The sequence below is a fragment of the Haliotis rufescens genome, unplaced genomic scaffold (genome assembly GCF_023055435.1).
Source record: "Haliotis rufescens isolate VD_foot unplaced genomic scaffold, xgHalRufe1.0.p SCAF_7, whole genome shotgun sequence".
In the NCBI taxonomy this organism is placed as follows: domain Eukaryota; kingdom Metazoa; phylum Mollusca; class Gastropoda; order Lepetellida; family Haliotidae; genus Haliotis; species Haliotis rufescens.
This window is the reverse complement of record NW_025964361.1, coordinates 59,203,021-59,215,755: the sequence shown is the minus strand read 5'-3', so window position 1 is coordinate 59,215,755 and position 12,735 is coordinate 59,203,021. Positions and strand designations below refer to the sequence as shown.

The following is a 12,735-nucleotide window of genomic DNA, read 5'->3' as shown; positions in this document are numbered from 1 at the left end:
GGTGTATTGTTAAATCAAATAACAGTAGCTGTGTCCTTGTCAGAATGATATTTAAGTAACGATAATAACGCTTTTCCTAGGTCCTTACAAGTCGGACATTGTCGAGGATTTCTGGAGGATGATTTGGCAAGAAGGTTGCACGTCTATTGTCATGGTAACGGGGTTGGTGGAAGCCGGCAAGGTAGGACAAGATTTGTTTGAAGGAAGTGAACCATGAGTGGTTTGGGTAAAATGTTTAGAAATTATTGTGTGAATTTTGAACTTAAGTGCTTGGGCGAATCTCAATCGCTCACATTACTTATTTATAACCTACTTCTATACAGACAATTATTTAATCATGTAATAGAGCACAGCACTGAGCATATTCCCCACATTGGTACATTGTTTACATTGGTTCACAGGTGAAGTGCCTTCAGTATTGGCCTTCGGGGAAAGTATCAGAGAAGTTTGGTGACGTTATGGTTACGGTGGAAACAGAGACACGACTAGCCAACTACACCATCACCAAGTTGGCTGTTGAGAATGAAAAGGTGGACGTGAATCAGTCTGTACATCCTTGGTCATTAGCATTAGTTATATTTTCAAGACATTGGAATCGGGTTTGGAGTAGGTTATACATAATAGAAAAGAAATAAACACTAGAGTACAGGTACAAAGGGAATAACGTTGAGAGACATACATGAGTAAAGAGAAAGTAAAATGTATAAATATTTTCTGTTAAAACTGTTAACACGAATTAAACTACTACCCAAATTTCATGTAACAATCATTGAATAAATGTAACCAATGTGTGGGTGTGTGTGTGTGTGTGTGTGTGTGTGTGTGTGTGTGTGTGTGTGTGTGTGTGTGTGTGTGTGTGTGTGTGTGTGTGTGTGTGTGTGTATGTGTGTGTGTGTGTGTGTGTGTGTGTGTGTGTGTGTGTGTGTGATTGTACTATGACCGGACTAATGCGGATTTTAGAGTGCTAGCCCTAGGAAATACCATGCGGCAGTTTAGCATGAACATCCCGCTCAGACACAGTAGACTTTACTCCAATTCGACCAGTCCTTGTTTTAGCCCCTTATTGCCGTGCGCTGGGGATCAAACACTAAACCTTTAATATAACATTGTTTAAATATTCCTTTGGGTCGCATTTGACATATTTCAGGAAAGCGAGAGACGGGATGTCTACCACCTTCACTTCAGCAGCTGGCCAGATCATGGTGTTCCGGACACTGCTGCCCTGCTGGACTTCATGTGGAGGGTCAAGGTCATATCTGGACAACAAACAGAGCCGATCATAGTCCACTGCAGGTGAAAACACTACACCGATAAAAGGGATGCCTCTGTTTTCATGTCTCTATCTATGTCTATACATCTCTACATGAAATTCACTATTTTTACTTGAACCATATGACATTTCTTACAGAAAGGGTTCGTCGGATTTATATACACTTGTGTGCATCCATTGCACTGATTAATAAAACGTTACATATGGCAATATTTAATTATGCCGGAAGCCTTTTTGTAAGACACTCATTCGACCTTCACTGCCCCTGAGGAGAACAGAACATATTAATTGCAGACTATTGTATAGACAGAGAAGATATGGCTGAAACAGAATTTTACCACAGACAACGAAACACTTGTTCCTGTCTAATAATATTTAGAGCCAATTAATCTTCCCCTTACCATTATTCGCATGTTTTAGTTGATTTACTGTCTCTTGTACTCAGTGCTGGTATAGGTCGGACAGGGACGTACATCGCTATTGAGAGTCTTGTGGAACAGGCAAAGTCAGAGGGCGTAGTGGACGTCGTCAGCTTCGTTTCAAACATGAGAGGGCAGAGGAAGAACATGATTCAGACAAAGGCGAGTACATGCAGTCGTGGTTTCTTATTTTGTACTACATGTTATGACACAAGGGTCATCAGAAATTGTTTCAATGAGAACTTTAAGGAATGCAAATACAACACTTTCATTTTTTTGTTTAAAATCGTCCTAAATGCTGAAATCTAAAAGTGACAGTGGCATAAATTAACTTATTTCCTCTGTGCATGTGTTTCTGTCATAAGATATGATATATACTTCAGTAAGAAAAACTGAAAAGTTGAGAAAAGTGATAAATACTTATAGAGAAAAATACTTGACCCAGGTGTAATCTTGCACTTTCAAAAGCGGTCCTATAGTTTTCAAAAGACTTTTTGGTTAAAGTTGATTTTGGATATAATCATATCGATATGTATGATGCAGAATTTTCGAGACACTAAATGTGTTTGTTTTTTTACCTTTGTTTATAGTTTTTAAGACTTTGCAAACACAAACTACTTTGTCGAAAATACAAGGGGTGTCTGATAAAAAGAATTTAGGTTTATAGGTTTCACATTTGTCATAAAATAATTTAATTTTCCGGTAGACAACTACAAAAAAAGTATATCTAAATAGGATATTCCATGTGTCTCGTGAAATATCCTCTATTTATTATTGTTATATACATGTACGTGTTTCTTGGATTATTTAATGTGTTACAATTGCTGCAAAATAATAATATCTATTTGAAAGAATCGTACCTCGTGATGAAACTGAAACACATTTCAAAGCAACGTTACGCCCATCTGTCTCATTATGGTGTTGACTGTAGTTATTATTCAAACACCTCTACACCCCCCAGGAGCAGTACCTGTTCGTGTACCAGGCGGTGGCGAGGGCGATGACAGAGGGTGACACGTCATTGGATTGTGACGTCATTAGAGAGATCAACCTGGATGACATGTCAGACTTTGCTATGGGAAATAGGACTGTTCAACAACATATCAAGGCAGGGGTTGAAATTTACATCAGTGATGTTAATCATTCTCGATCATGGTCGCTTTTGAAAGAAATGTTGCAATAACAAATAACATATCATACATGCATTAGAAACGCCAAATAATGAATCAAGTTACTATTACTACATACTACAAACCTATTCATTCGTTTGCAGGTCTTGCAAAGTGAAATTCAAGGTATGCATACATCCAATACAATATAGCTAATAATATAATTTCAAGTTTTGACATGTTAAATGACAGGTTAAATGTTATCCATCTAATTGATAAGAATTGGTGACAATATGTTCAATAAGTAACAAAATTGTATCTGATAGTTTTGTTGTGACGATGAACACATGGTTTGTCATATTTGATCTTCTTTATGGATCTAGGCAATGCCAATTCTATCATTAACTGATGCATGTTAGATAGCTCTGAAATTGATTTGTAATTTTCCTTCTTCAGTATGTTTTCGAGGTTGTTTGTTAAAGGTCAATTATGACCACCACCTTGTCATGTTTCACTGATGTACCTTGACGCATGTAATTGGACACGGTTCCTAGTGTAAAACTTGGCGTCTTGAACTAAGCATCGTACTTTGTACCATACAGAGTGTTCTCCAAAGGACTCACTGAGACATTGCCAGCTTTAAGAAAATTGTTTCAATTAATTCAAAAAACTTGAGAATTGGGTTTGAGATTCGTCCTGATTATATTTCGAGGTTTTTCAGCACCAAACCCGTCCTCGAGAGTTTCACCAAATTGTTAAATGTATAAGACCTGCATCACTGCGGGCTTTCTTCCCACACCAAGCTGTTACACCGTGATATAACTGAAACACTGTTCTAAGCAATGTCCGAGTATCCTCTTAGTCTGCATGTGATTCGCTTCCAGGCCAACCTGACGATTCACCCATCACGACTGTACCAGTAAGTATATGTACTCCCCTATATGGCAAACTTATTGTCAACACACCTGTCATTGGCGTGCGCTGAAGTAAATCATATCTCATCCAAAAGTTGTTCTTAGTTTTTCACCGAATATTTAATAAACGAAGAAAACAGAGAAAAGTATATTGTGTGTGCGTTAATTACTATATAGTTTTCATCTCGTATATACTCTTCAAATGAATCATATTTCCGCTTCAAATTGATCTATTTTCTTTTATATCCCCCAGTCATATACATCGCGTAATGGTTTCGTTATCATGACGTCACATCCGAACAAAGAGGAAGTGTGGGAGACACTTTACAATAGTGACTGCCGAAGTATATTCACGTACCCTACACATGATCAGGTTGGTTAAAATTAGATAAACATGTAACCTCTGCATGTGTTTGTCATATTATAAGCTATCAAATGTTTAAGCATTACTGCTTTTAGTTTGAAGAGGGGGAAGGGCATGTAGGAATTAAATGCATCAAGTTGTTTTTGTATAGTGTATGAGGGTAACTATATTTCTCGGTAAGATAAAGCCAGGGTACATCGTATCTAGAAACAAAACAGACCAACTCATAAATGATTCTCTTTCAGTCTTATCTACCAACAGCTGAAACTTCAGTGACAACCAAGAGGTTCGAAGTGACTACCCCATTGTCTGACAACATCTTACTGAACACGGTTGAAGTCAAATTAAAGGTATGCGTTCTTAGCAAAATAAATAATCCAGTTCTGTTTTAAACCTTGGTATTTAATTGGTAACTAAACTGGGGCATTTAATCTAAAAACTGATATCCCTATAACATGGATGTTTTACTTCCCTGGCTTAATTCATTACTTGTTATTATAAAAGAATATTCTGGAGTAACCTGCTTCTTACGAAATCTTAACTGTGTCAAAAATAGATTAGGTAAGAACTAACAAGCTTTCTTCAAGCAATCCCATTCTACATTTTTCTTCCAGGATAGTGGCGAGGTCACTGTTATACAACACTACCACAACACCGGAAGTGCACGTGACGTGGAACTGGATTTGCTTATTGATAGCCTTCTGACATGGACCAATGATCCGGAACGAGTCTGCAGCATGATCATTTCTGAGTAAGTATATACGGAACCATCTAAACACTTGATCACCTCAGGGACATGCCCTTTCTGCAAGAAAACGACTACACTGTCACCGAATACATCACATGTCTTGAGCATGACTATGTGTATTTCAGCTGTATGAGCGAGTGTCGACTCCTGGTGCTTCTTGTGAACATCGCCAGCAGACTGCAGGACGACGGCAGAGTGGACGTCATCAACAACATGCGACAACTTTACACACGTTTGGGAGGTCCACCATTCACAGAGGTAGACGCAGATATGTGTGCTCATTAGAGACAGTGTAGCCTGCGTGTAGCTTGATTTAGACATGTCATTCATGTCATTACTTCGATCCCCGATCGTGTCAAACCAAATGGGGTTTGACGTTAACACAAAGACCGGTCGGCTGGAAAGGTCAGATTATTGTGTCTGATTTGAGTATTCATGATACTATCATGGGATAACATTTATACTAAGTTATCTTATAATAATTAGATCTACATCAAGTGCTTTTATGAGTTATCATGGTGTAATATTTATACATCATTTCATATAATTATAGTTTAAGTAATAAATATCATTAGGTAAAATGCATATATAAAATATCAGTAGTTTCAGTTAAAGCTTTTTTTAGATGGTTGCTAGCCTAAGGTAATGGGAGCGCATCTTCTAGACATACTATTCAATAAGACAAGAGTTACGTCTACATAGTTTAATTGATTTAAAGCTTTTAGATAAATGCTAGCCTAAGGTATCAAGATCCCATCTCCCAGACAAAGGATATTTATTTAAGTATATCTGTCATCACCCACCGGGGTATATTAGAATAACATTATTTCAATTAAGACTCATTAAGGATTAGCCCCCATACAAGCTCGTCTATAGTGCATTAAGGATTAGCCCCCATACAAGCTCGTCTATAGGGCATTAAGGATTAGCCCCCACACAAGCTCATCTATAGTGACACCCTAATCTCTTTCAAAGCATCCAGTAAATATGTCAACAAGATTAGTGCCAGTCCAACAGGATAAACAGGATTTAGTATTCCCCTCTGTCTAGCCATCCATTTAGCTTAGGACACAACCAATCGTGTATCAACCAATCACATTCCTTTCTATTGTTTAAATTTTTGTTAAATACATACTGTAGGCAGGTTTTAGGCAGAGAAGGGGTTTGACCAACTTACCAAGCAGACCTCTCTCCCACAGCCCAGAGTGTTGTACCGACTCTCTGTGGCACCCTCAGTTATTATCTAAGTATATTGTAAATCGTTAATTGTTCTTGTAAATAAAATTGTGATTAGTCTCCTGTGACTCTGGCTCTTTGCTGACTAATTCCCCAAGAAAACCAGCACGTCATTTGGAAGGTATTGTTCACCCAGAACAGTTCCATGATAATTTGGCGGAGAATCATCGTTTTCGGAACCACAGAGTCCAGGAACTAACTACGACCAGCTACAAGAACCCATTGGAGGACATGCCCAACCGTGATCATCTGATGGAATAACAAGCAAGCTGCATCTACCTCTGACCTCAACACTGGATTAAAGACAACCAACTCCTCCAAAGACACCAACAAAGGAAGAAAAAGTCTTCAAATATTGTAAGTAATACATTGTTGAATACTTGTCATCCTTTAATTTAGTACGGTACATACTAATAGGTGTCATGGCAAATATGGAGTCTGGAATGGAAAGTAACTTTGAAAGTGAAATTCCAACAGTGTCTTTAGTTACGCCCCTTGCCAACAGTGTAATTCAGGCAAAATTTGGCACAAAAACAACAAATTGTTTAGTAGATACAGGGGCATCCATTTCTTGTATTTCGTCTGCTTTTCTTAGCACAGCTTTTGAAAACCTTACTCTTGGAAACTCACCCTTTCCACAGGTTAAAGGTGTTGGCGGCGAATTGCATAAAGTGTTAGGTTCAGTTGTGTTAGATTTTGTCATTGAGGATCAGGAATTTTCTCAAAGATTCCACATTCTGCCTACACTTCCAGAGGCAGTGATACTAGGTGAAAACTTCCTTGATGACAATGATGCAGTCTTAGATTATAGCTGTCATTCCTTGATACTTAACAACAGCACCTCAGACAGGCAATATATCAATTTCATAGCCAATTCAGTACAAGAGATTAGTGGATTAGCAAAAACAATAGATCAGATTTACATCCCCCCTCAGAGTGAAATTCATTTCAAGGTTAGACTATCAGAGACCAAAGAGGACACCCTCATCCTCATTGAACCCATTGCTTCCCTCACTGCTCATTCTGAAGTAGCAGGTGGTAGAACTCTTTCCAAAGTGAAAAGCAAAACTGCTACATTTAGGCTTATGAATCCCTCCCAAGAAGAAAAGGTTCTTGACAAGGGTACAGTTGTAGGCAAATTTAGTTACATTGAACAGGGCTCTGTTTATGAAATCGACTCTGACCAACCATTCATCAGTACCGTTCACACCACTGAGAAGAGAGCCAATGACACCAGGGATTATGTTAAAATTGCACAAGAATTAGGATTTGATTTGACCAATACACAACTGACTCCAGACCAACGACACAGACTACTTAGATTTTTGGGACAAAATAGAAACATGTTTTCAACGAGTCTTGCAGATTTAGGTAAGACTGACATGCACCAACATATCATTGACACTGGCAACCACCAACCCGTTAAGTGTAGACCATATCGTCAATCTCCTCATCTCCAAAAAGTCACTGAAGAACTTATAGATGATTTTCTAAAGTATGATTTGATCGAGGAATCTACTTCTATGTATTCAGCTCCAATTATCCTAGTCAAAAAACGTGATGGCTCATATAGATTTGTTTGTGACTACAGAAAGTTGAATTCTGTCACTTTACCAATGTCTTGGCCTCTTCCTGATTTTGATGATGTTATTGATAACATCGCCAATGCACATGCTAAGATCTTCTCAACTTTAGACCTTGCTAATGGCTTCTTCCAAGTACATGAAGATTCAAAGCATAAAACTGCTTTCGTCACCCATCAAGGCCTTTATCAATTCAAACGATTGCCCCAAGGTTTGACTAATTCTCCACTTTGTTTTCAACAGCTCATGAGCAAAGTGCTACGAAAATTACTTTTTAAGGTTGCGCTGATATACATTGATGATTTGATAATTTACAGCAAAAACTTTGAAGAGCATCTCCAACATTTGGAGCAAGTATTTTACTATCTGAAACAGGCAAAATTAACACTAAAGCCATCCAAATGCAATTTTGCAACGGACAAAGTTTCTTTTCTGGGTCATGTTTTATCATGTGGAGGTGTTCAAGTTGATGACAAAAAGATTGAAGCAATTAGAACCTTTCCAGTGCCCAAGTCACAAAAGCAGATTCGCTCCTTCTTAGGTCTCACGAACTTCTACAGGAAGTATGTGAAAAATTACGCTCACATAGCGCTTCCACTGAATGCCTTGCTAAAGAAGCATTCGGAGGCAGAACTAGAAAAGAAACCAAAGTTCCAATGGTCACTTGAGTGTGATCAGGCATTCAACACACTCAAACATGCTATGAGTAATACACCTGTTCTGGCGTATCCAAATTTTGACAAAGAATTTCTTCTTGCAACTGATGCCAGTGATATGAGCATAGGTTTTGTTTTGAGTCAAAAAGACGAGAAAAATAATGAACATCCAATAGCTTTTGGTGGTAGAGCTCTTCATGGCAGCGAAAAGAACTGGAGCATTACAGAAAAGGAAGGCTTAGCTCTAGTTGAAGCCATTAGATCCTTTCGTCCATACCTTGCAAATTCCAAATTCACAGTCTACACTGATCATATAGCATTGAAGTGGCTGAAATCCATCAAGGATGCCACAGGTAGGTTAGGACGATGGTCTTTGGAACTTTCTACCTACACTTTTGACATTGTTCACCGCAGCGGCAAAGCCAATGGGAATGCTGATGCTCTGTCACGTAGGGAATATGAGGAAAATATTAACTGTAATGATCAGACAGAAGAAGATGCTGAGAAAACAGTCTTCTCAGTAACTTCAACTCAGCAAAGCAAATCAACTAGCAATACAATCTTGCCAAACACCCATTCATCCACACAGGTCACACAGACAACTCAGACTGAGGATATTTGCACACCTATTGTCAATCACTTAGAATCAGACACACAGACAACACATTGGTCAGCCACCTTTGAATATGAAGAGGATTATCAGTCAGTACCAGTTAATGTTGTCGCAGCATTACATGCTTCAAATGCTGATGTTACCCAAGACACATTGGTTGAAGTAAGTATAAAAGAACATCCAAATTTACGTCACCTACAAAGGATTTGTCCAGATTTCATCCAAATCTTTGACTACAAAGAGGATGAAGTCCTTCCACAAAATGAAAAGGATCGTCAAAAGATTCTTATTGAAGCCAATACTTTTGAAATTGATGAAGGCATCCTATACCGATTTGTTCCACAAAGACAGAAAGGCCACGCAGACAAGTTCATTAAACAGCTGGCAGTCCCAAGAACCCTCAGAAATCAAGTCCTGCAATCCTATCATGACTCAGAGTTTGGCGGTTGCCACCATGGGAAAGAAAGGATGCACAACACCATGAGACCTAAGTACTACTGGCCCAAAATGTACAGCGATATTGCTACTTATGTCCAGACATGTGAGGTATGTCAACAGACCAAGAGGCACTACCATGGCAAGAAGGCACCACTTCGTCCACTACCTGTAGAAGAGGTCTTCACCCGATGGCACATTGACATTCTCGGTCCCCTGCCAACAACACCAGATAAGTACAAGTACATTTTGGTCATCACAGATGCATCATCTAGATGGTGTGAAGCCTTTCCACTTCGGACCCAAGAAGCCAAAGAGGTAGCAGATGTTTTCGTCAGAGAAATAATTTGTCGTTATGGCGCTCCAAGGACCTTAATTTCAGACAGAGGTCAGAATTTCATGTCCAAACTTATCAAAGCAATTTGTGAACTTTTGGCAATTAAATTTACCCATACCAGCCCATACCATCCTCAAACAAACAGCTGTGTAGAAAGGCTCAACTCTTACATCAATCAATCACTAAGAGCCTATTGTAACAAGTCTCAAAATGATTGGCCCCGTTTTATTCCTGGCATCATGATGGCCTATCGGATGGCTCCAAATTCATCAACTCAAAAATCCCCATATGTTATGCTTTTCGGCCGGGAAATGAGAGCTCCACAAGATGTAGCATTAATTCCAAAAGAAAATTTAGGCCACAATAACAAAAGTTATCTTTCCAATTTGCTTGAGGAGCTTGAAATCACTAGAACAATCGCAGCTGAAAACACTGCTCAGGGTAAGGAGGTGTATTCAGAACAATATAATAGAAAGGCTAAAGAACCAGAATTCGCCCCAGGTCAAAGAGTTTGGCTTTACTGTCAAAAAGTTGAAAAAGGCCTTTCCAACAAATTAACCAAAAAGTGGTATGGTAGCTATTATATCATCCATACAGGTCCAAATTATACCTACAAACTGCGCCGATGTTCTGACGACAAAATACACAAACCACTGGTCCATGCCAACCGTCTGAAGCCATATTTTGATCCTGCTGATCGTCCACAGTATCCTCCAGAACCATACCTCAATAACCCCAGTAACATAGATTCAGGAGTCATGGATGACAACGAGGAACCAGTCAATGATACTCATCCTGACAGCAACAATTCCCCACCAACAAGTTCAACTTACCAGGCAACTGATCAATCACCTCCACAACAGAAAGGTAAGAAGGTCAATTCCAAAACAAAGGCAGGTACTTCCAGCAACAAGAGTCAGAAGCAAAAGACCCCAACAAAGAAGAAAAACCCTGCTTCAAGTACAACAGAAAAACCTACCAGTCCCACGGCAATCATGAAGGAAAATCATGCCACACCAGGTCCTAGTGCTCCAACCAAGGTAAATGAAAAGGTAAATAAAGGGAAAAGAGGAGTGAATAGTAAGCATCACCAGCCCAAATCCAGAAAACAACCCGACGACAGCCAGGTACAACCTCCAACATCAGGTAATCAAACCAAGGGCATCCCTCAGGTCTTCAATCCAGAGGACATCCATTCACTTGTTAGTTCCAAGAGAGCAAATGGCAAAATCTACTACAGAGTAAAATGGAAGGATCCAGAAAGAGGAAACACATGGGAATATGGTAGCAGCATTCCAGACTCCATTCGGAGAGAATTTCACCTCAAAAGAAGTATGTCAGGAAAACGACGAAAACGTCCACTGAAGAATCATAAGTTTTTCGACCAAAAGGAATCAGCACAAGACAATAAATCAGTCAATGTTTTGTCAGGTAATCCAATGTCAGGGAATGTCCAGCAAGAGAACACCAAACCATGCATAGAATTAGACGTCAAACCATATCCAATTTTTCCAAAACACCTTCGAAAAGTAGATCATGAAATAGAAAGAGTTATGGGCATTGAAATTATTCAAGGAGACTGCTATGTCAAGGTCTCATATGGAGATGATCATCATGATTACCAAACACGCTATTTTGAAAGTGTTCCTCTCCACCTCATACAGCGCTACCTTGATGATAGCTGGAAGGATCTTTCTAAGTGGCCCGTTAAAGTAGACAGTTGTCCATATGATCCGACTGAACTACCAATCTATAAATCCAAAAGGGTTATTTTTCCACATGGGGACTTGGGAAACATCGACAGGTTTTACTACCGTGCTACAAGCATACACTATAGACCCAGTTCACCATTTTATGATCAACTCCCCATATATGTCTGTGAATGCCAATTGAAAATATTCCTGTGCAAAATACAAAATCTCCTAAATAAACGGTGCAAATCACGAAACAGTTATTAGCTGTATCTTGTTATGTTTTCTTGTGTCCAGTCTTTTCACTATGGGTCGCCAGTTGAGAACAAATGGCATCAGCCTGATCATCTGAGTTATTTGTATCACAACAAATTTTGAGCATTGACCTGATCAACCAATCTCAAAAACCAAGCGAAACGAACCGAAACCGAAACCGTACCAAAACGAACCGAAACCGTAACAAAACGAATCAAACCGTACGGCAAATCAAACCGAATTGAAACGAACGGTATCACGAAAATGAAGTGAACCAAACCAAACCATACCGTGAATCGAAACGAAACGAACCTTATCGTGAATTAAATGAAATGAACCAAACCAAAGCAACCGATACTGCGAATCGTACCGAAGCAAATCAAACTATATAGCAAACCGAATGAAACCGAACTACATTGCATTGAACCGAATTGAACTGAACGAAAATCGAAACGAAGCAAAGCGAAACAAACCAAATTAAAATAAACCAAACCTAACAAACTGACATGAACCAAAACAAAAAAAAGGCAAACCAAATAGTTACGAAAACTAACAAAGAATTCTAAAAAGGATATACACCTTTTGTATACCGTATTAGTGTAATAAACCAATGCACTTGTTATATGCACATGCACATAGATGCATATATAATGCGTCTAATGATTGTATCCAAAAGATAGAAGGATATTACTATTTTTCATGATATACTTTTGTAATTTGCCGCCAATACATCTTCCTGGTCATGACACCGTTTAGTAATATTTATGTACCGATCTTTTACATCATAATTATCATATTTGTTTTATTTTCTAGTTATTACAGACAAACTGAGAAAGTATTTATATATGACATGCTAACTCTCTTTTCTTTGTTTCCATGTAAAACCTCCATGGACACAGCCTACTATCTTACAACCCCAATCCAGGATGTGGAACTCAAGGCCTCCTTCATCACCCATAAAACTACCAGTACAGACTGCCCAGACAAGCCAGCTCCACATCCAGAATCCCTGATGACAGCATTTTTATATTATGTTTCCTTATATCAAAGAGACTCTATAATAATTATTATTCACTACTACCAGTTTAACTTTATACATTGTCCA

At 38.8% G+C, this 12,735-nt stretch overlaps 1 protein-coding gene across 3 annotated transcripts in view; it reads left to right on the top strand.

The window, feature by feature from the left end:
* The window catches only part of LOC124125607, a 149,611-nt gene that overhangs the window by 133,876 nt on the left and 3,000 nt on the right, over window positions 1-12,735 (top strand). For all 3 annotated transcript variants that reach the window (XM_048387360.1, XM_048387361.1, XM_048387362.1), the window contains 11 exons: window positions 81-181; window positions 402-530; window positions 1,148-1,293; window positions 1,716-1,851; window positions 2,651-2,797; window positions 2,963-2,984; window positions 3,683-3,717; window positions 3,966-4,085; window positions 4,322-4,426; window positions 4,691-4,827; window positions 4,950-5,082. In XM_048387360.1, coding sequence (XP_048243317.1) covers window positions 81-181; window positions 402-530; window positions 1,148-1,293; window positions 1,716-1,851; window positions 2,651-2,797; window positions 2,963-2,984; window positions 3,683-3,717; window positions 3,966-4,085; window positions 4,322-4,426; window positions 4,691-4,827; window positions 4,950-5,082 — 1,211 coding nt within the window. The remainder of the gene's footprint in view (window positions 1-80; window positions 182-401; window positions 531-1,147; window positions 1,294-1,715; window positions 1,852-2,650; window positions 2,798-2,962; window positions 2,985-3,682; window positions 3,718-3,965; window positions 4,086-4,321; window positions 4,427-4,690; window positions 4,828-4,949; window positions 5,083-12,735) is intronic.